This window comes from Pseudophryne corroboree, chromosome 1, assembly GCF_028390025.1.
Source record: "Pseudophryne corroboree isolate aPseCor3 chromosome 1, aPseCor3.hap2, whole genome shotgun sequence".
NCBI classification, from domain to species: Eukaryota; Metazoa; Chordata; class Amphibia; order Anura; family Myobatrachidae; genus Pseudophryne; species Pseudophryne corroboree.
In genome coordinates this window covers 824,771,435-824,792,259 of record NC_086444.1, presented here as the reverse complement: position 1 = coordinate 824,792,259, position 20,825 = coordinate 824,771,435, and the positions used below count along the sequence as shown (strand labels likewise).

The 20,825-nt window shown below is 44.1% G+C and overlaps 1 protein-coding gene across 1 annotated transcript; it reads left to right on the top strand.

Annotated features, from left to right (window-relative positions):
• Nucleotides 1–10,949: 10,949 nt before the first annotated feature.
• CCNG2 (cyclin G2) lies at nt 10,950–19,871 on the top strand. Its single transcript, XM_063919618.1, has 8 exons — nt 10,950–11,430; nt 12,081–12,225; nt 13,808–13,945; nt 15,037–15,284; nt 16,773–16,851; nt 16,930–17,028; nt 17,289–17,488; nt 17,798–19,871. Exons 2-8 carry the CDS (start codon nt 12,106–12,108, stop codon nt 17,934–17,936), a joined length of 1,023 nt encoding a protein of 340 aa, XP_063775688.1. The 5' UTR covers nt 10,950–11,430; nt 12,081–12,105; the 3' UTR covers nt 17,937–19,871.
• Nucleotides 19,872–20,825: the final 954 nt, after the last annotated feature.

Below are 20,825 nucleotides of genomic sequence, written 5' to 3'. Positions count from 1 at the left end.
GTTCGGTTTCTCGGAAACCGAACCCCCCCGAACTTCACCCTTTTTACACGGGTCCGAGCCTACTCGGATTCTCCCGTATGGCTCGGGTAACCTGAGCGCGCCCGAACGTTATCATCCCGCTGTCGGATTCTCGCGAGATTCGGATTCTATATAAGCAGCCGCGCGTCGCCGCCATTTTCACTCGTGCATTGCAAATGTTAGGGAGAGGACGTGGCTGGCGTCCTCTCCGTTTATGTTGATGCATTGCAAATATTTTGTGCTTGCTTATTACTTAATTGTGGGGACTGGGGAGCAGCTGTATATAGGAGGAGTACAGTGCAGAGTTTTGCTGACAGTGACCACCAGTAATACGTTGTCTGCCTGAAAAACACTCCATATCTGTGCTCAGTGTGCTGCATATATCTGTGCTCACACTGCTTAATTGTGGGGACTGGGGAGCAGCTGTATTATATAGCAGGAGTACAGTGCAGAGTTTTGTTGTCTGCCTGAAAAACACTCCATATCTGTGCTCAGTGTGCTGCTTTATTGTGGGGACTGGGGACCACCAGTATATTATTATATAGGAGGAGTACAGTGCAGAGTTTTGCTGACCAATGACCACCAGTATATAATATATAGCATTACGGTACAGTAGGCCACTGCTGTACCTACCTCTGTGTCGTCATTAAGTATACTAGTATCCATCTACATTCTATACCTGTGGTGCATTTTAGTTTTGCAGTTTGCTGACACAGTGACCACCAGTATATATAGCAGTACGGTACGGAAGGCCACTGCTGTACCTACCTCTGTGTCGTCATTAAGTATACTATCCATCTACATTCTATACCTGTGGTGCATTTTAGTTTTGCAGTTTGCTGACACAGTGACCACCAGTATACTATATATAGCAGTACGGTACGGAAGGCCACTGCTGTACCTACCTCTGTGTCGTCATTAAGTATACTATCCATCTACACTCTATACCTGTGGTGCATTTTAGTTTTGCAGTTTGCTGACACAGTGACCACCAGTATACTATATATAGCAGTACGGTACGGAAGGCCACTGCTGTACCTACCTCTGTGTCGTCATTAAGTATACTATCCATCTACATTCTATACCTGTGGTGCATTTTAGTTTTGCAGTTTGCTGACACATTGACCACCAGTATATATAGCAGTATGGTACGGAAGGCCCCTGCTGTACCTACCTCTGTGTCGTCATTAAGTATACTATCCATCTACATTCTATACCTGTGGTGCATTTTAGTTTTGCAGTTTGCTGACACAGTGACCACCAGTATACTATATATAGCAGTACGGTACGGAAGGCCACTGCTGTACCTACCTCTGTGTCGTCATTAAGTATACTATCCATCTACACTCTATACCTGTGGTGCATTTTAGTTTTGCAGTTTGCTGACACAGTGACCACCAGTATACTATATATAGCAGTACGGTACGGAAGGCCACTGCTGTACCTACCTCTGTGTCGTCATTAAGTATACTATCCATCTTCATTCTATACCTGTGGTGCATTTTAGTTTTGCAGTTTGCTGACACAGTGACCACCAGTATACTATATATAGCAGTACGGTACGGAAGGCCACTGCTGTACCTACCTCTGTGTCGTCATTAAGTATACTATCCATCTACATTCTATACCCGTGGTGCATTTTAGTTTTGCAGTTTGCTGACACAGTGACCACCAGTATATATAGCAGTACGGTACGGAAGGCCACTGCTGTACCTACCTCTGTGTCGTCATTAAGTATACTATCCATCTACATTCTATACCTGTGGTGCATTTTAGTTTTGCAGTTTGCTGACACAGTGACCACCAGTATACTATATATAGCAGTACGGTACGGAAGGCCACTGCTGTACCTACCTCTGTGTCCGTCATTAAGTATACTATCCATCTACACTCTATACCTGTGGTGCATTTTAGTTTTGCAGTTTGCTGACACAGTGACCACCAGTATACTATATATAGCAGTACGGTACGGAAGGCCACTGCTGTACCTACCTCTGTGTCGTCATTAAGTATACTATCCATCTACATTCTATACCTGTGGTGCATTTTAGTTTTGCAGTTTGTTGACACAGTGACCACCAGTATACTATATATAGCAGTACGGTACGGAAGGCCACTGCTGTACCTACCTCTGTGTCGTCATTAAGTATACTATCCATCTACATTCTATACCTGTGGTGCATTTTAGTTTTGCAGTTTGCTGACACAGTGACCACCAGTATATAGAGCAGTACGGAACGAAAGGCCACTGCTGTACCTACCTCTGTGTCGTCATTAAGTATACTATCCATCTACACTCTATACCTGTGGTGCATTTTAGTTTTGCAGTTTGCTGACACAGTGACCACCAGTATATATAGCAGTACGGTACGGAAGGCCACTGCTGTACCTACCTCTGTGTCGTCATTAAGTATACTATCCATCTACATTCTATACCTGTGGTGCATTTTAGTTTTGCAGTTTGCTGACACAGTGACCACCAGTAAACTATATATAGCAGTACGGTACGGAAGGCCACTGCTGTACCTACCTCTGTGTCGTCATTAAGTATACTATCCATCTACATTCTATACCTGTGGTGCATTTTAGTTTTGCAGTTTGCTGACACAGTGACCACCAGTATATATAGCAGTACGGTACGGAAGGCCACTGCTGTACCTACCTCTGTGTCGTCAAGTATACTATCCATCCATACCTGTGGTGCATTTCAGTTTTGCACAGTTTGCTGACCACCAGTATATAATATATAGCATTACGGTACAGTAGGCCACTGCTCTATCTACCTCTGTGTCGTCAAGTATACTAGCTTAGTCACACAGCGACCTTGGTGCGCCTCTTTTTTTCTTTGCATCATGTGCTGTTTGGGGACAATTTTTTTGAAGTGCCATCCTGTCTGACACTGCAGTGCCACTCCTAGATGGGCCAGGTGTTTGTGTCGGCCACTTGTGTCGCTTATCTTAGTCACACAGCGACCTTGGTGCGCCTCTTTTTTTCTTTGCATCATGTGCTGTTTGGGGACAATTTTTTTGAAGTGCCATCCTGTCTGACACTGCAGTGCCACTCCTAGATGGGCCAGGTGTTCGTGTCGGCCACTTGTGTCGCTTAGCTTAGTCACACAGCGACCTTGGTGCGCCTCTTTTTTCTTTGCATCATGTGCTGTTTGGGGACTATTTTTTTGAAGTGCCATCCTGTCTGACACTGCAGTGCCACTCCTAGATGGGCCAGGTGTTTGTGTCGGCCACTTGTGTCGCTAAGCTTAGCCATCCAGCGACCTCGGTGCAAATATTAGGACTAAAAATAATATTGTGAGGTGTTCAGAATAGACTGGAAATGAGTGGAAATTATGGTTATTGTGGTTAATAATACTATGGGATCAAAATGACCCCCAAATTCTATGATTTAAGCTGTGTTTTAGGGTTTTTTGAAAAAAACACCCGAATCCAAAACACACCCGAATCCGACAAAAAATTTTCGGTGAGGTTTTGCCAAAACGCGTCCGAATCCAAAACACGGCCGCGGAACCGAACCCAAAACCAAAACACAAAACCCGAAAAATGTCCGGTGCACATCACTAGTATTTATACCAATAGGTCCAAATGTCATTCAAATTTTGCTATAAGAGGTAATTATCTGGAGCGTGCACTCTTATGCTGCACTGCAGGAGCCCCATCGTCTCTGCAAAAGACATCACAAAACAAAATCTATGTCACAATTTTAAATGTTTTAAATTAGTATGTTCACCTATCCATACAATTGTGTGCGTGATGTGTAGTAAATTACATTTTGTTGTAACCAATTTAGGTAAAGGTTCACTTGTTAGTGTCCACAGTATATGGTGTATATAGGGATGGTATCGGGATCCTGACAATTGGGTTGCCAGGTGTCATAATACCGACAGAGCCATCATGATGTTAAAAATACCAACATACCGTATATACTCGAGTATAAGTCGACCCGAATATAAGCCGAGGCACCTAATTTTACCACAAAAACCTGGGAAAACTTATTGACTTGAGTATAAGCCTAGGGTGGGAAATGCAGCTCTACCCGTACACAGACCGCATAGTGCCAGATATGCCCCACAGTGCCAGATATGCCCCACAGTGCCAGATGTGCCAGATATGCCCCACAGTGCCAGATATGCCCCACAGTGCCAGATGTGCCAGATATGCCCCACAGTGCCAGATGTGCCCCACAGTGCCAGATGTGCCCCACAGTGCCAGATGTGCCAGATATGCCCCACAGTGCCAGATGTGCCCCACAGTGCCAGATGTGCCCCACAGTGCCAGATGAGCCAGATATGCCCCACAGTGCTAGATACTTACCCTCCGTCGCTCCAGCGCTGTCGTCTGAAGGAGGGACACGGAGAGCGCAGCGCGCGGCACTCCTGTGTCCCTCTTGCGTCTCCGGCGGCAGCGGCGTGTGTTAAAGGAAGTGCCGGTTCGTGCACTTCCTTTACCACACAGACGCCGCTGCCGCCGGAGATGCAGGAGGGACACAGGAGAGCCGCGCGCTGCGGTCTCCGTGTCCCTCCTTCAGACGACAGCGCGGGAGCGACGGAGGGTAAGTATCTAGCACTGTGGGGCATATCTGGCAAATTTGGCACTGTAGGGCATATCTGGCACACATGGCACTGTGGGGCATATAACGCTGACTCGAGTATAAGCCGAGGTGGCTTTTTCAGCACAAAAAAAAGTGCTGAAAAAGTCGGCTTATACTCGAGTATATACGGTACATTAATTAACTAAGCTGGTTCCTACCAGCCTCCAGATAAACTGCTGCGCAAGGTAGCGCACCTCAGTATCCGGAAAACCTGCAACTGCTGTCTTCCACCTTGCAGCATTCGTTCATACAGTGTGCAGAATCACTACATCACAGCACCTTGGAAACCAGTAGTGCCGACACTGCATTACACAGCATTGGAATCCCCACTGTGCTGCTTCAGTTTCCCAGCATCTGGAAATCTGCATTGCTAATACTCTCAGTTTCGTCTACAATTATTGCTTATGCCCTCAGCTTCTGCTACAGTCATTGCTGATGCCCTCAGCTTCTGCTACAGTCATTGCTGATGACCTCAGCTTCTGCTACAGTCATTGCTGATGACCTCAGCTTCATCTACAGTTATTGCTAGTACTCTCAGCTTTGTCTACAATTATTACTTATGCCCTCAGCTTCTGCTACGGTTATTGCTGATGTCCTCAGCTTCCTCTACAGTCATTGCTGATGCTCTCAACTTCGTCTACAATTATTGCTGATGCCCTCAGCTTCTGCTACAGTCATTGCTGATACCCTCAGCTTCTGCTACAGTTATTGCTGATGTCCTCAGCTACTGCTACAGTCATTGCTGATGCCCTCAGCTTTGTCTACAGTCATAGCTGATGCCCTCAGCTTCTGCTGCAGTCATTGCTGATGCCCTCAGCTTCGTCTACAGTTATTGCTGATGCCCTCAGCTTCTGCTACAGTCATTGCTGATGCCCTCAGCTTCGTCTACAGTGATTGCTGATGCTCTCAGCTTCGTTTACAATTATTGCTTATGCCCTCAGCTTCTGCTACAGTTATTGCTGATGTCCTCAGCTTCCTCTACAGTCATTGCTGATGCTCTCAACTTCATCTACAATTATTGCTGATGCCCTCAGCTTCTATTACAGTCATTACTGATGCTCTCGGCTTCGTCTACAGTTACTGCTGATGCCCTCAGCTTCTGCTACAGTCATTGCTGATGCCCTCAGCTTTGTCTAGTTATTACTGATGTTCTCAACTTTGTCTACAATTATTGCTGATGCCCTCAGCTTCTAAAGTCATTGCTGATACCCTCAGCTTCGTCTACAGTAATTGCTGATGTCCTCAGCTTCCTCTACAGTCATTGCTGATGTCCTCAGGCTCTTCAGCAGCTATTGCACTGGTTCCAACCAGTGATCCGAGAATCTCTTGCTATGCTGGTCCTCCCAGCATTCCGTCAACTCACCAGTCCTCATGTGACTCTCCAATAGATCACAACCCAGCTACCCATTGCACTGGTGGCTCCCACCACCAGTGTTCCAGTACCCATAGTTGGTCACCTTTCCTCATTGAGTGTACTGCCTGACTGCCACATCTGGATGAGCAGATCATTTATCAAGCCGGCCCAATTCTGTCCACAGCGCTCAAGACCAAACCCAGTGTCCAGTACTAGTTCGGGTTCACAAACAAATTCAGCCGTGACAAACACATTTTGACTGAATTCATTATGTAAAGGTTACCAGGACTTTGAATGATATTTTTTTTAATTTTACTACATAATGTATTGTTTACACAGGCGAGAGCTTTTTGTTAAACATGCTACGCTCTCTCCTAGCCATACTTCCTCCGCCCTGTACAGCAGAATATTGGCGCAGTATGATGTGGTCCTGCCCCCAACCTGTGATTTCCACACCCATATACCCATTCGAAACCCCCAACTATAGGTTTGTATGTTGTTGTGATGAGAGGGGTGCAAATGCTACCAGCTTTTTGTATGATCTACATTAATACAGGATTTAAAATAAAGGTAAAATATCAGTTGAGCTGCTGTTGTTTTATTTTACTATTGTAAGAATTGCAAGCCCAAATCAGTGGCAAATGCAGGATTTCTAGAAGGGGTTTCCAAATGCAATCCACAATCTCCCACTCTGCAGAACATTGAAGCAAGTGTGGGAGTCTGAGGGAGCAGTAGAAGAAACTATTACCAACCCTGGAACATATACTGTATGTGCACTTTAGTCTTTTTAAACATTAGTGTATGGAATACAGTATTAATAATTAACACTATAGATGGTCTATAGTATAGACTCATGGTAAAGTGCCTGTCTCTTCTTCCTGACAGCTGCTCTCTGGCCCAGTGCACTGATATGAGCACTCAAGCTCCACACACACAGCAAACTTGGTAGAAGAAGCTGCTACAACTGGGCATGTGCAGCAGCTCTAATCTGTCCCTTAAACTGCATTATGTGACGGCAGCTCTAGTAATTGTATTATATGCTATTGTTGTAATCATTTGAGCCGCTGGCCAATAAGAGGGGGATTTCGGGCAACCAGAACCCCCCCCCCCCCTTGCGTTTGCCTATGCAAATTAGTATACAAATGAAGATCCATATCTTAATTCACAATCTTAGAAAGCAGAGCATCTCTACTTTTAGTGTATGTTGCCGGCTAAAAGATGTTAATATACAATGTATGCAACAAATTGGATCAAAGTGTTTATGAAGGGGGATGCCATGGTTGGGAATGGGACTGATTTGTAGACAAAGTGGCATTGCTGTAATAATATAATAAAGGTACTTATCTTTTACCAGTAAAATGCAATCCTGTGACTGGACATTTGCAGTTGTACTCAGCTATTCTTGTTGGGCATATGCCTGTGTAAGATACAAATAAACTTGTATTGTATTGGGATCCCGGCGCATGGGATGCCGGCAGTCAGAATACCGACAGCGGAATTCTGATGTTCATATTCTGGACACCTGGAAGATAAGTAGTTTAACCGTCCCTGTCTACCCCCCTAACCCGCCCCCATCCCCGCAGCCTAACCCTCCCTCCTCACAGCCTAACCCTTCCCCCTTAGCGCCTAACCCTAATCCCCCCTTCTTAATACCTAAACCTAACCCTCCCTCCCCACAGCCTAACCCTAACCCTAACCCCCCTCCCTGCAGGCTGACCTAACCCTCCCTCCCCACAGCCTAACCCTTCCCCCTTAGCGCCTAACCCTAATCCCCCCTTCTTAATGCCTAAACCTAACTCTCCCTCCCCACAGCCTAACCCCAACCCCCCTCCCTGCAGGCTAACCAAACCCTCCCTCCCCACAGCCTATCTCTTCCCCCTTAGTGCCTAACCCTAATCACCTCTTCTTAATGCATAAAAACCTAACCCCCCCCCCCCCCCCCCCTCCATGCAGGCTAACCTAACCTTCCCTCCCCACAGCCTAATCCTAACCCATTTCGGCATACTTACGATTGGGATGACGGCAGTAGGGATTCTGACCAGTGTCGGTATTCCGACTGTTGGCATCCTGATTGCCGGTATGCCGGCCAGATGCCAAGTAAACAGCTACTGCACTATATACAACCAGGATGAGAGATTTACCATAAGGAGAGAGGACACCCACTGGTTGGTAGCTGGAAAGAGTTTGGTGATATATTTTATGTTAATGTAAACAATGAAAATACTAGTAAAATTTACAGTATTTAGTTGGTAAAACATTTTTGGAATAATGTGAAAATAAAGATATACTTTACTCTTTGTTTACTGTTGTACAACACACTGCTTATAGAAGACATCTCGGTTGCTAACAACTGTTTCCTTCTGAATGGCTCTTTTTGGAGCAGACTCAGGGTGGGTACACACTGGAAAGTTATATCTGCAGATGAATTGATCTGCAGATATATCTATGGACGGATCGGGCAGTGTGCTGTGCATACACACTGCCCGATCCGTCGGGGACTGACGTCATGAACTGGGCGGGCGTATACACACGCCCAAGTTCAGCTGTCAATCACCGCCGGCCGCCGCAGCATGTGTACGGGCGGCCGGCCGACCGCCGTACACACACAGCGACGCGCCAATATAACGGTAGATATATTGGCCGTCGGCTGTGCTGCGGGGCCGATGCGATACGTCTGTGAACGTCGGAGTTCACAGACATATCGGCCGTACACACTGGCCGACGGACCCGCGATATATCGGCCGTTCAAGAGAACGGCCGATATATAGCGACCAGTGTGTACGGGTCTTCAGAGGTGCAGGGTTGATAGGAGGGAGTGAGCTGCAGAGTCGAGAGAGAGAGAGAAGGGGTGGTGTAGGAGTGATAGATAGATGGAGAGAGTGAGAGGTGCAGGGGAGTGAGATGGAAGAAAGGAGTGAGAGGTGCAAGGATAAAGAGGGATAGAGGGATTGATAGTTGCAGGGGCTAATACCTTTTTAACACTACCGCAATAACCTGGGTAACAGCTTGGTGTTAAAGAGTACTTTAAAAATAACCCAGGTTAAGTGACCTGGGAATTTGACCCTGGTAGCTACTAGGGTTAGACACAGACAACGGTGCAGTGTAAACAGCTCGACCCGGGTTATCTAACCCATGTTATGCTTAAAAGCTGCTGATTGGCTGTGTATGCAGAGGTCCGCCTCAAGGTAGTGTCTGTGAGTGACATGCAGGGCAGACACAGGTTCAGTGTAAGGCTAGGGCCACACATAGCGGCCAAGTGGGTCCCGCTGAACGGGACCTGCTTGGCCAGGGAGAGGGGTTTTGTGTGGACACAGGATCCGGCCAGTGACACATGGGATTTCAATGGAACACAGTGCGGCACAGCCACACAGTGTGAACACATACATTGAAATGTAGGTGTTCACATTCAAATCCCACCGCCCCGTCAAGCTGCGGTTGGATCCGACGGCGACAGGACTGCCGCACATGTGTGGGTGTCTGCATAGGCGCCCATGTGCAGTCTTCTTGCGGCCAATCGGGTCCTGCTGAACAGGACCCGCTTGGCCGCTATGTGTGGCCCCAGCCTAAACGGGGCTGACCTGGAAATAACCCAGATCTAAGATGCAGTGTAAACAGGATCTGACTTGGGTCTGACCCGGGTTGGAACAGTGTTCTCAAACCTGGGTTTTTGGTGTAAAAGTGGTATAAGGAAAGGAAGAAGTAAGAGATATTCAGTAAAGGTGAAATAAAACAGATATGTAGAAGAAGTGGACGGACACAGGGGAGGAAGGAACACAGGTTGGGTAACTTTATATCATGGTTTTTTTTTTAATTCTATATAGTGTTAAAACATATCTAAAATTGATTTTACATTATCACATATCTCCCAACATGACCCTCTCCAGGAGGGACAGAATGTTTTGCTCTTGGACTTCCCTCCTAATTTATGATTGCCATCACCTTTCTTATCCATTTATCTGTTCAAAACAGGTGGCAATTATAAAATTAATAAAAATGTCCAGAAGCAGAGCATTTTGTCCCTCCTGGAGAGGGTCATGTTGGGAGGCATGTTATCAAAATCCTAAAGTTTCTGGGGTTCTATTCATGCAGCAAAGAAAAGCCCTGTTTTGTGGAAAACAGGGTCTTTCTCTTTGTTGTATTCTCTAGCAGCACCCTCGTTCCCGTGCCCGAATTTAGTATGGCGAATGCGATTTCGAGGGAACGGAAAGCTCTGTTTTCTGCCTCTCCATGGAGTTCAGGTTCACCATCTCAGAATGGAGCAAACCTGAACTGTGGTGCAGTAAATGTTGATCTTCCCTGCTCTCTGCCTGGCACTAGCTCTGTCCCGGCCACCCAGCAGCCTCCCAGGACCTTGGGCCCAACGCATTCGCAGGCAGATCTGCCTCAGCTATATACCCCTGGGTGTACCCAGATCTCCGCCTGTTCTTTTACATTTTCCATACCCCCACTTCGACCACTGTAAACTAACCAAATAATGTATACATTTTGTAGAAATAGAGGACACTGACTTCAGTGTATAATAACACGTTTTTCTTTCAAAAATGATGGGAGCCTTAAACCTAAGAACTAGTCACAGTTAGACTGTATAGCTGCACCCGCACCGTGTGTGTGTGTACAAGCCAGGCAGAGCATAGGGAGCAGCGGGTTCATGTCATGATTTTACCATGGCAACAATCCTAGTCCCAGCCAGGTGTAAACATATGACCAAGGAAACACTGCGCATGCTCCAAATGTTCTTCTTTCTAATATTTCGCATACTTGTATTAAATCTGTCCAGCAACAAGGGTACAATAATCTACCAATCATCATTCCCAAACCGACTCCACCAATCACACAAGTCTCTAACTCATCAGCGTACCAATCAGTGTCCACCAAGTTCCTTTATCCAATCACAGCTGTAGCTAAATCGGGCGGTCTTTTCAAACGGATAGTGACAGGGGGCGGTGCGCAGGGTTTTTAAACCTACTGACGTACAAAGGTCGTTTTACAGATCCATCCGCTGAGGTGTACCCGCTCCTTTCTTTGTATATTTTTACATGTTTGCAGGACCTATTTTGTCTTAACCCTCGCCGATGCAGTCTGCAGCTATTTAACATTAATTACAGAAAATCGTTGCATGAAACGAACGTTGCATGAGCACGGACTATTTTATAGCCGGGGTTTGTTCTTTGTGTTATCCACTGTGAAAATTCCTCCGCGATGTTACGTCTGAGGCTACAGGGCGTTGAAGGATCAGAAACAAAAACAAGACGAGGAGTCTGGAGCTCATCAGCGGTGGCGGCTCTGTGACCTCTATCACTAGCCCTGTCTGCGCTATGTTCCCCGCCGCAGCCGCGCTCGGTGCCCTCTGATGTGTCCGGTGACTAAAGTGACCCGTCCTGTGCCTTCCAGCATGTCCCCGCAGTAAGGCGGTCGGATCACCGCTCTGCCTATGTGACACCCGGACCCCAGTGCAGGTCAGTGCACCCCTCCTTTCTGCGACCCCCGGCATACAATATATGCACACACCGGTTACATGTCCCATATCTGTGCGTGTAATATATGTATCAGCTGTGTATGGGGGAGTGGCTGGTGTGCAGCTATAATTATATGTGTGTGTGCTCGTATATGTACAACATGTAGATCATGTATGTACGTGAGATGTGACTATTAGGGTCTATGTACCACGCTCTGGAGAGATCAAGTGGTGAGCGATAAAGTACCAGCTCCTAGCTGCAATGTTAGAGACTGTTGGAAAAAATGACCGGAGCTGATTGGTTGGTACTCTATCTTCTTCCACTTTATCTCACTCCATAGCGTACTACAGACCCCATAGTTATAATGTTGGAGCCCTGGGCCGGTGTTAGTAACTAGGCGGTGTGTGCGGCCGTGTCGCTAGGCAGCGGAGCACTGTATGTACATTACAGGGGCTGTGTGTGTGACAGCAGAGATGATCCGCTATCGCTATGTATGTACACAATAGAAATCCCACCCCCACGGCGATGTTTACATGGACGCCTTGTAGACGTGACCGAGCGATCAGCCCCCCCCTCCCCCCCGGAGGCCCCGCCCCGGCAGCAGCTGCTGATGGTAGCCGCCGCTTACCCCTCCCTCTCTGCTCTCTCAGATCCCAGGTGAAGGATTTAGCAGTGATGGGAAACACCAGCAACGAGGCCTTCATCCTCCTAAAGCAGCTGAACGTGCACCTGGAGCAGGAGTACAAGTACCAGCCCCGGGAGAAGGGCCTGGTCCTCATAGAGGCTACTGCAGAGGTGAGAGTGTAGGGAGCAGGTATCCAGCTACAGTGACTAGCAGCTCTCTGATGTATCTATGGGATAAATAACAACTGTCTCGTGTTTAATGCACAATTGTTGAAAGCTTTACATGCACTTTTGGGGAGATGTATCAAACCTTTCAGAGATAGTGAAGAAGTTAAGGGGCCTACACACTGGGCGATGAATTCGACTAACGATTTCCATGGTCGATTCAGCCTACACACTGGAAGATATTGGTGGTCAATTTTGACGATCTGAGAGTACATACATCTATATCGTCCAAATTGACTGGCATGTATCAGTGATGAGCAATTGCGGCCACGCGCATCGTTCATAATTGATGCATCCACACTGAAAGTTATGAACTCTAGTCATTCATATATAAGATATTGCCCAGTGTGTAGAACCCTCTTTACTAATTAGATTGTCACTCCATAGAATTTGCTAGATAAATAACTAGGAGCTGACTCATACCCTCCAACTGTACCTTTTTAATAGGTACAGTACCTTTTTTATTTTTTTTTAAATATGGTCTGTACCGATTTTTGGCTGTCCAAACTACCATTGAAAGTATAGGAAAAGGGGTGTGGCCACGCCTTTCCCCCGTGGCCACGCCCCCTTTTCTCATTCGTACCGATTTTTGTGTGTAAAATGTTGGAGGGTATGCTGACTGCTATTGGTAACTTACCCAGCCAGCTTCTAGTTATCATTTATCTAGCACCGGGTAACGTCTCCAACTTTTATTTTTTCTTAGTGCCTCATTTCCTGTATGCTAAAACTGCCTGTTACCATTATTGGTAAAGGACCCATGTTAGCCTTAATAAAATTATTCTTAAATAACAATATTTTTCTTCAATTGGCAGTTATTCATATAGCGCGCACACACATCCTGCGGTGCTTCACAGATATTTGCCTATTCACATCAGCCCCTACCCCGTTGGTGCTTGCAGACTATGGTGCAGATGTATTAAGCATGGAGAAGTGATAAAACTGACAAGTGGAAGATAACGCACCAGCCAATCATTACAGGTTTGAGAAGTGACAGGAGCTGATTGGCTGGGGCGTTATTACCTATCACTGCTTTATCACTTCTCCAGGCTTAATACATCTGTCCCTATGTTCCCTACCACATATACCCACTAGGGTTCAATCTTGTTGGGAGACAACCTACCAGTGTAGTTTTGGATTGTAGGAGGGAGAATAATAAAACTCAACAGTTGGGGTTGTAGTAGAAATTGAACCCACAACCTCCGTGCTGTGATGCTAACCATTACACCATCTGTCTGCCTTATTAAAAACTAATGGGCAAAACATCTTAATTTGGCACTTTAAAATAGCAACACATGTATCAGAAACTTTAATGTTTGACTTCTGATTGTTCTTACTGTTCATACACTCTGCACTTCTAACACCACTCAGGTTTTCAGTCAAGCCTGTAAGTTATGTAGTCCCAAGGAAAATGGCTGCACAGAGCAGGCTCTGGTGCTCTATGAAGGGCCAGAGTTAATTAGTAGCAATTGGTAATGTGCACTGTAACTTATTTAATTTAAATCTGAAATGGTTTCCAATTTTCTTTCAGAATGACAATACAATCTGTCAAAGATCCAGAAATGCAAAAGTGGAAGACTTATGGAGTTTAACAAACTTTTTTGGTTTGGGTATGGAGACCTTTGTCTTGGCTGTAAACATTTTGGACAGATTTTTGGCTATTATGAAGGTGAGATCTTTTCCAGTAATTAAACCCCCCCCCCCCCCCCCCCCAAAAAAAAAACTTTCAAATCATGTAATCCTGTAAAGGCTATCATATGTTGGAGGTGTTCATTTTATTTTTCTAAAGATTTTTTTTAAATATTTCCTACTACATGGGCACACTCCGGTTTCCATTAGAGGCCAGTTACCCTACCTTTATGTTTATGTAGAGGGGATAGAAATTGGAGCACCAAGTGGAAATGACACACTCCATATATAGGCCCTCATTCCGAGTTGATCGCTCGCTAGCTGCTTTTAGCAGCCGTGCAAACGCTAAGCCACCGCCTTCTGGGAGTGTATCTTAGCTTCACAGAAGTGCGAACGAAAGGATCGCAGCGCTGCTACAAAAAAATAAAAAATTGGTCCGTTTCAGTGTAGCTCGAGACTTACTCCTACCTTGAGATCACTTCAGACTATTTAGTTCCTGTTTTGACGTCACAAACACGCCCTGTGTTCGGCCAGCCACTCCCCCGTTTCCCCAGCCACTCCTGCGTTTTTATCTGGCACGCCTGCGTTTTTACGCAAATTCACTGAAAATGGTCAGTTACCACCCAGAAACACCCACTTCCTGTCAATCACTCAACGATCAGCAGTGCGACTGAAAAGCGTCGCTAGAGCTTGTGTGAAACTGCATCGGCTTTTGTGAAAGTATGTCGCGCGTGCGCACCACGCATACGTGCTGATTTTCAGCCTGATCGCTGCAAACAGCGGCAGCTAACGGCCAACTCGGAATGACCCCCATAGTACCTTGGACAGGGTTTATAAGGATGCAGCTAAGTTGCCGCCAGCCGGAATCATGGCTAATAGGGGCTATTCCCTCCCGTCTGTCCATGACACCCATAGAGAATAGAACCTGTGGTGAGTCAAAGATCCCGCAGCATAGCGAGCCTGCAAGGGTACTCTTTGCGCTTGGCATACTGGCGTCCGGAATGCCGTTGTCGGTATACTGACGGCCTGCATCCCGGCTGCCGGTATATCATACTGAACCTGATTTATAAACCCCTAAATCTGCATGTATGTTAAGCATTCACAATCCTTACATTTGTTTTCTGTTTTAAGGTGAAGCCAAAGCACTTGTCCTGTATTGGTGTTTGCTGCTTTCAGCTGGCAGCATGCGTTGTAGAAGAGGACTGTAACATCCCATCCGTCCATGATGTTATCCGAATCAGCCAATGTAAATGCACTGTGTCCGATGTTAAACGTATGGAGAAAATCATTTCAGAAAAACTGCACTTTGAATTCAAAGCTACCACTGCCTTAACCTTCTTGCACTTGTACCATACAATAGTACGGTGCCACTCTGAGAGGTGAGTATACGCTCTTCCTGCCAGATAAGCTAAGCATTCAGGTCTTGTTACAGGTTAAGGTCCATTCACGTCAGAAGATTCCTCCCCCCCCCCCCGTGATTTGAGCGATCACTCAAAACTGTTATCTTTCAAATCGTCTAGTGTGTACACAACAAACTATGGGGCAGATGTGTTAACCTGGAGAAGGCATAAGGAAGTGATAAGTGCAAGGTGATAAACGCACCAGCCAGTCAGCTCCAATATGTAAATTGATAAGTAGGAGCTGACTGGCTGGTGCGTTTATCACTTCCTTGTGCCTTCTCAAGGTTAATACATCTGCGCACCCATGCCATTTGAAGTGGGTTGTCAGTCGTCCCTGCATGCAGCTCATTCGCAGCAGATCGTTCGTAAGATTGCTCAGTGTGTACACTCAATATCGTTTGTCAGGGAGTTCAGGGGAAATCCACTCCTCTTCCAAATTGTTCATCTTTCAAGTCTTCTTGTGTGTATGGGTCTTTACTTCTGTTCTAGAATTGCTGTAATTCACTAATAACAGGTTTAACTGCTCTTTCTCAGTACAACATGAATGTTTCTCTAGAATTATAGTAATGACCATTACACAATGTCAGATTCTTATTTGTAGCCATGCTTTACTGCAGGAGTATGAAACATGCAGCTCTTCATACTGGGTTTTTTAGGGCAAATTTCTGACACTAGTTCACATAACTAAAGCTATATGGGCTAATAAGGACATAATTCTCAGCACATTCACCCAATGAAATTATCCTACTAATATGTGCTCATAGTGTATTATATACTCCTGAATACATACAAGGCAAAGTACCCTAGCTCTATACAGTGAACAATATATGCTCAATGTGGTTGGAAGAGCCACATATAGTAAAGTCCTCTGAAGCTGTAGCAATTTGAAGCTTTTGAAATGATAAAAAATCAGCAGACGGTTAAATTACATCAGCAGTTCACCTTCTATCAGTCACTAGGATCAGGGCAAAAGTCTGTAGGGGTAAAATAAGCAGTATATGGTTGGTGTTCCCGCTAGAATGTGAGCAGGGCGCTGAGGTACGAGCATGGTCTCTATGCGCGTGCCTGAAAGAGGGGGCATAGCCCTGTTTAGCGTCACTCTCTGTTGTGCCCAGCCCTTACAGACATGCTGGGGGTCTCCCTTGACTGAATATATGTGCATCTATTCATCTGCGGTGATCTCTATACTTCAAATTTTCTCACCTGTGGATGGGCTAGAGGGGGTCAGGCTGTTCCAGCGGGGTGCTGCGACTTCTGTATTCCAGTTTTCTATTGTACACCAAGTTGGTGAATAGAGTAGGAGAGTATGTGATAGAATCCTGTATGGTGTGCCTAAAAAGGATAGGATGCACTTTTACATTCGAACTGCAGGCTGGGCACAGCACCCTGATAAAAGCTTAGTATGAACACTGCCGGTTGGTTGCATTCAACTAAAAACTGAATCTTATGGCTTTTGTCCTTTTGCAGGAAAGAAGTATTAAACCTCGACAAACTAGAAGCTCAGCTGAAAGCTTGCAACTGCCGGCTCATATTTTCCAAAGCAAAAGTATGTATTTCATGTTTTCTTACACTGATAATCTCTCTGATCAAATTCATTTAACTAATCATCATATGTTTCCTTTAGCCCTCAGTGTTAGCCTTGTGCCTTCTTACCCTTGAAGTAGAAACCTTGAAGTCTCTGGAACTATTTGAGATTGCCCTTCGTGTACAAAAATATTCAAAGGTAAGTGAACTGTAATGTAGAAAAGTATCCTTTGAAAGAGAAAACTACTTGGGTCATACTGATCTGCTAAACCCAAGGTTAGAATTTTAATTGTGAAAAGTTCTCACTGTATTACATCTAGTTGTACGGAATCTAGTTCAGTTGGCTTGGTAACATACTAGTTCTGTTGATTCACAACTTTTTTTTTTTCTTCCGGAATCTCATCTTTGATTTGGCCATTTGTGAATTTGCCTTAGTATTCCACTCTTTTTTTCTTCCAGGTTAATGACACAGACATGCTCTACTGGAGGGAGTTGGTATCAAAATGTCTAGCAGATTATTCCTCTCCTGAATGCTGCAAACCTGACCACAAGAAGCTAGTATGGATTGTGTCCAGACGCACCGCACAGAACCTGCATAATAGTTACTACAGTGTTCCAGAGCTACCAACTATTCCAGAGTACGGCTATATGAGTGAGAGGTGCGTGCAGTCTAGAACAGTGTATGTCTTCTCGCCATGATCAAGTTACTGTGGTGTATGAACTACGTAGTCACTGGCATACTCTCCTGATATGAACTATTAGGTTCTGGGTTGGTTACCTAAAACTTACTTTAGTAGATGTATTAAAACCAAAGCTTTTTGTCAAGCCTGCTAAAAATGGCTTTAGTTGCAAAGATCATCGAATCCACATTCTCTATCAAAACCTTGTCTTTTTTGAAAAAAAAAAAAAAATTAGAAAGTTTGTAATACTTTTTTATATGTACGTCACTAACCGTTCTTTCTTACTAGTGAGGACTGGTGTGAAGATATGAGCAGTGGAGAAGACAGTCTGAGCAGCTCTCCTCCAAGTGACCTTGAGGCTTCTTTCTTTTTTGATGATTACAAGCCAAAACTGAAGTGTCGTAATAGTCACCTTTATCCTTTGTAACAAAGGATCATATGTTTTGTGTGCATGTGATGTAAAGTATGATGAGCGGAAGAGGTGATTGTCACAAACTGCAGATTTGGTTTTATTTGCCTTTTTGAGTTTATCAATGTTTTAAAATGCCAACATGGGAATCTGTTGTAATACTTTTTTTTTAAATTTATTGTTTTTCTTTAAAGCTTAATATTCAGTCAGTGTATAAAGTTTTGAGTAAGACCTGAACATGGAGCGATTTAAGGTATCCATTTCATGTTTCCTTTATTTTATTGTAACTTTATTAGTAAGTTCCTTAAGTGCTGTATTAAGGGGCTGGTGTTCATATGTAGTAATGAATATTCAGCCATTGTTAAATGTACTACATTCCATAGCACTTTTTAATCTTATGTGTTATATTTAAAAAAAGAAAAATTAATCCCATCCATGTTTGGAAACAATTGTTAAAGGTACTACAAATGTTTCTCTGCTATGTGTGTGGTAAAAAGGTATGCATTCAGTAGATATGATTTGTACTCTGAGCAATATTCACCTTTCTTGCTCACAGCATGCTTTCAAGCCATGCCCTTAAATATTGTAATACAGGTTGAGTATCCCATATCCAAATATTACAATATACAGATTTTTTGCGCGAGATAGTGAAACCTTTTGTTTTCTGATTGCTCGATGTATACAAACTTTGTTTAATGCACAAAGTTATTAAAAATAGTGTATTAAATTACTTTCAGGCTGTGTGTATATGGCATATATGAAACATAAATGCATTCTGTACTTAGACTTAGGTCCCATCGCCATGATATCTCATTATGGTATGCAATTATTCCAAAATATGGAAAAATACGATATCCAAAATACCTCTGGTCCCAAGCATTTTGGATAAGGGATAATCGACCTGTATGAAATTATGCATAATTTAGACTTGTATGGTTCTTCCGTAGTGAGCAAAATAAATATGGGGACGGTACAATGATTCTGCAGGGCAGTACCTACCCTGTTCTAAATGTATAGCCATACATGTGTGGGTCCCTTCCCCTGGAAACTTCTCACATTTTTATAGAGTCAGTGTTTCATTTTTGTACTGGAGGAATGCAAAAGGAACAAACCTAGGATTCGTGTGCCTTTTATTTTCCAGTTACCTTTTTGGTAGGTAGAGCTTTCATCTCTATGCAACCTTTGTCAACGCAACTTTGTTGGCTTTTGTTTCAGAGAAGCATTGTTAAAAGCATCACACATGTAATGTACTGCATTTCCACCCTATGGAGCAGGACAGATGGTAACTATTTGCAAATATGTGGGGGTAGGAGTATTAGAGAGAAAAAACCATCACTTGTTTTGCATGTCATTTTTTGAGTGTGTATTTTGGTGCTTCTATTATGCCAAGCTTAAAGTAATCTTAGTTGCACATAATTTATTTATCTTTCAAAGTGTATTACTGAGGCTTAATACCAATGTAAGTGTAGCAGAACTAAATACAAAGTCCCTTGTAAATGAAGACTTTCAACAAAAACACAACCTAGTGCAAAGTGATAATGTTTATTTAATCTAACATCTGCTCACTGCAGTTTTTGTTTTTTATTTTGCCAAATTAAAGGTTGCCTATATTTCTCTGTTGCTTCTAAGAAGCTTAACTGTTAAGAGTGTTAAGTAAACTGTTCTTTTATTGGTAGAAGATAAAAAAAAAAAAAACATGCGTGGGTTTTTTTTTTTTCCTCTCAAGGGGGAAAAAAAACTTTCTGCATGTTGGTTACAAATGTGAATTGTGAACTCTTTAAAGAGATTTCATCATGACTTAGTGCGTGTGTGTAAGTACAAATGTGGATGGTGCTAGAATTGTGTGTGTGTGTGTGGATAGTTGCGTGTAAACAAATGTACAGAAAAAAAATGTAAATTGAAAAAATGTATAGAAAAAAAGTAAAAACCCAAAATGCACAGAAAAATGTTTATTTTTGTATATCTGTAGTGTTTTGTTAAATTGCATGTAGATATTAATTTATTCCATATGATGACATTGTTTATCAGGCTGTTATGTTATTTTCTTTTCTAAAGCAGTCTTGACCAATAAAACTACTTTTTACAAAATGTGGTCTGTAGTATTTATTGCTTATAGAAACACAGAATGGAGCTGAATAGAGCATATAAGTCTGTTATATTTATAAATTCAGCACTCGCGATAGCAAGCTCACTTATCCTCACAACATCAATAAATAAATGATGGGGGTTTAGTTAGTGAATTGGCCTGCAAACCACTCGCCAAGGTACCCCACCTTCTTGCAGGTCCTACACTATCAGAGTCTTAAAAATTAAAACCTGGCAACTGTATCACACATAATATAATTGCAAATATGCCCACTAGGTTTAATGTGCACCTGCCACATACCTCATGGCTTTTAAAGGTACACTAGTCACGTGCCAAAAGGTTCCCCATAAATGGTCTTGTGTATATCCCCACCATTACTTTCATTTTAACAAAACAAAAAAAACCCGGTGAGGGTATACACGAGACCAGTTATGGGGAACCTTTTGGCACGCCAGCTGTTAAACTACACATCCCAGCATGCCCTACTACAGTTTTGGCATGGCCAAATAGCAAAACTGTAGTAGGGCATGCTGGGATGTGTAGTTTAACAGCTGTAGGCCAAAGGTTCCCCATCACTGCACTAGACTATTAACAAACAATGCAATGTCATCAGCGACGAGACCTGGCAGCGATGCTGGCATCAGCAAGTGCATACACACTTACAGATGGCAGGGTTTATGCAGCAGAGCCCCTGCGCAGTCCGACGGAGGATGTCACGGACTATGCGTGGATGATATCGTCAACACTGTCCAAATCAGGCTCACAATATCGTCTAGTGTGTAAACACCTAAGTGTGTTAAACAGAATGGTACATGGGAAAC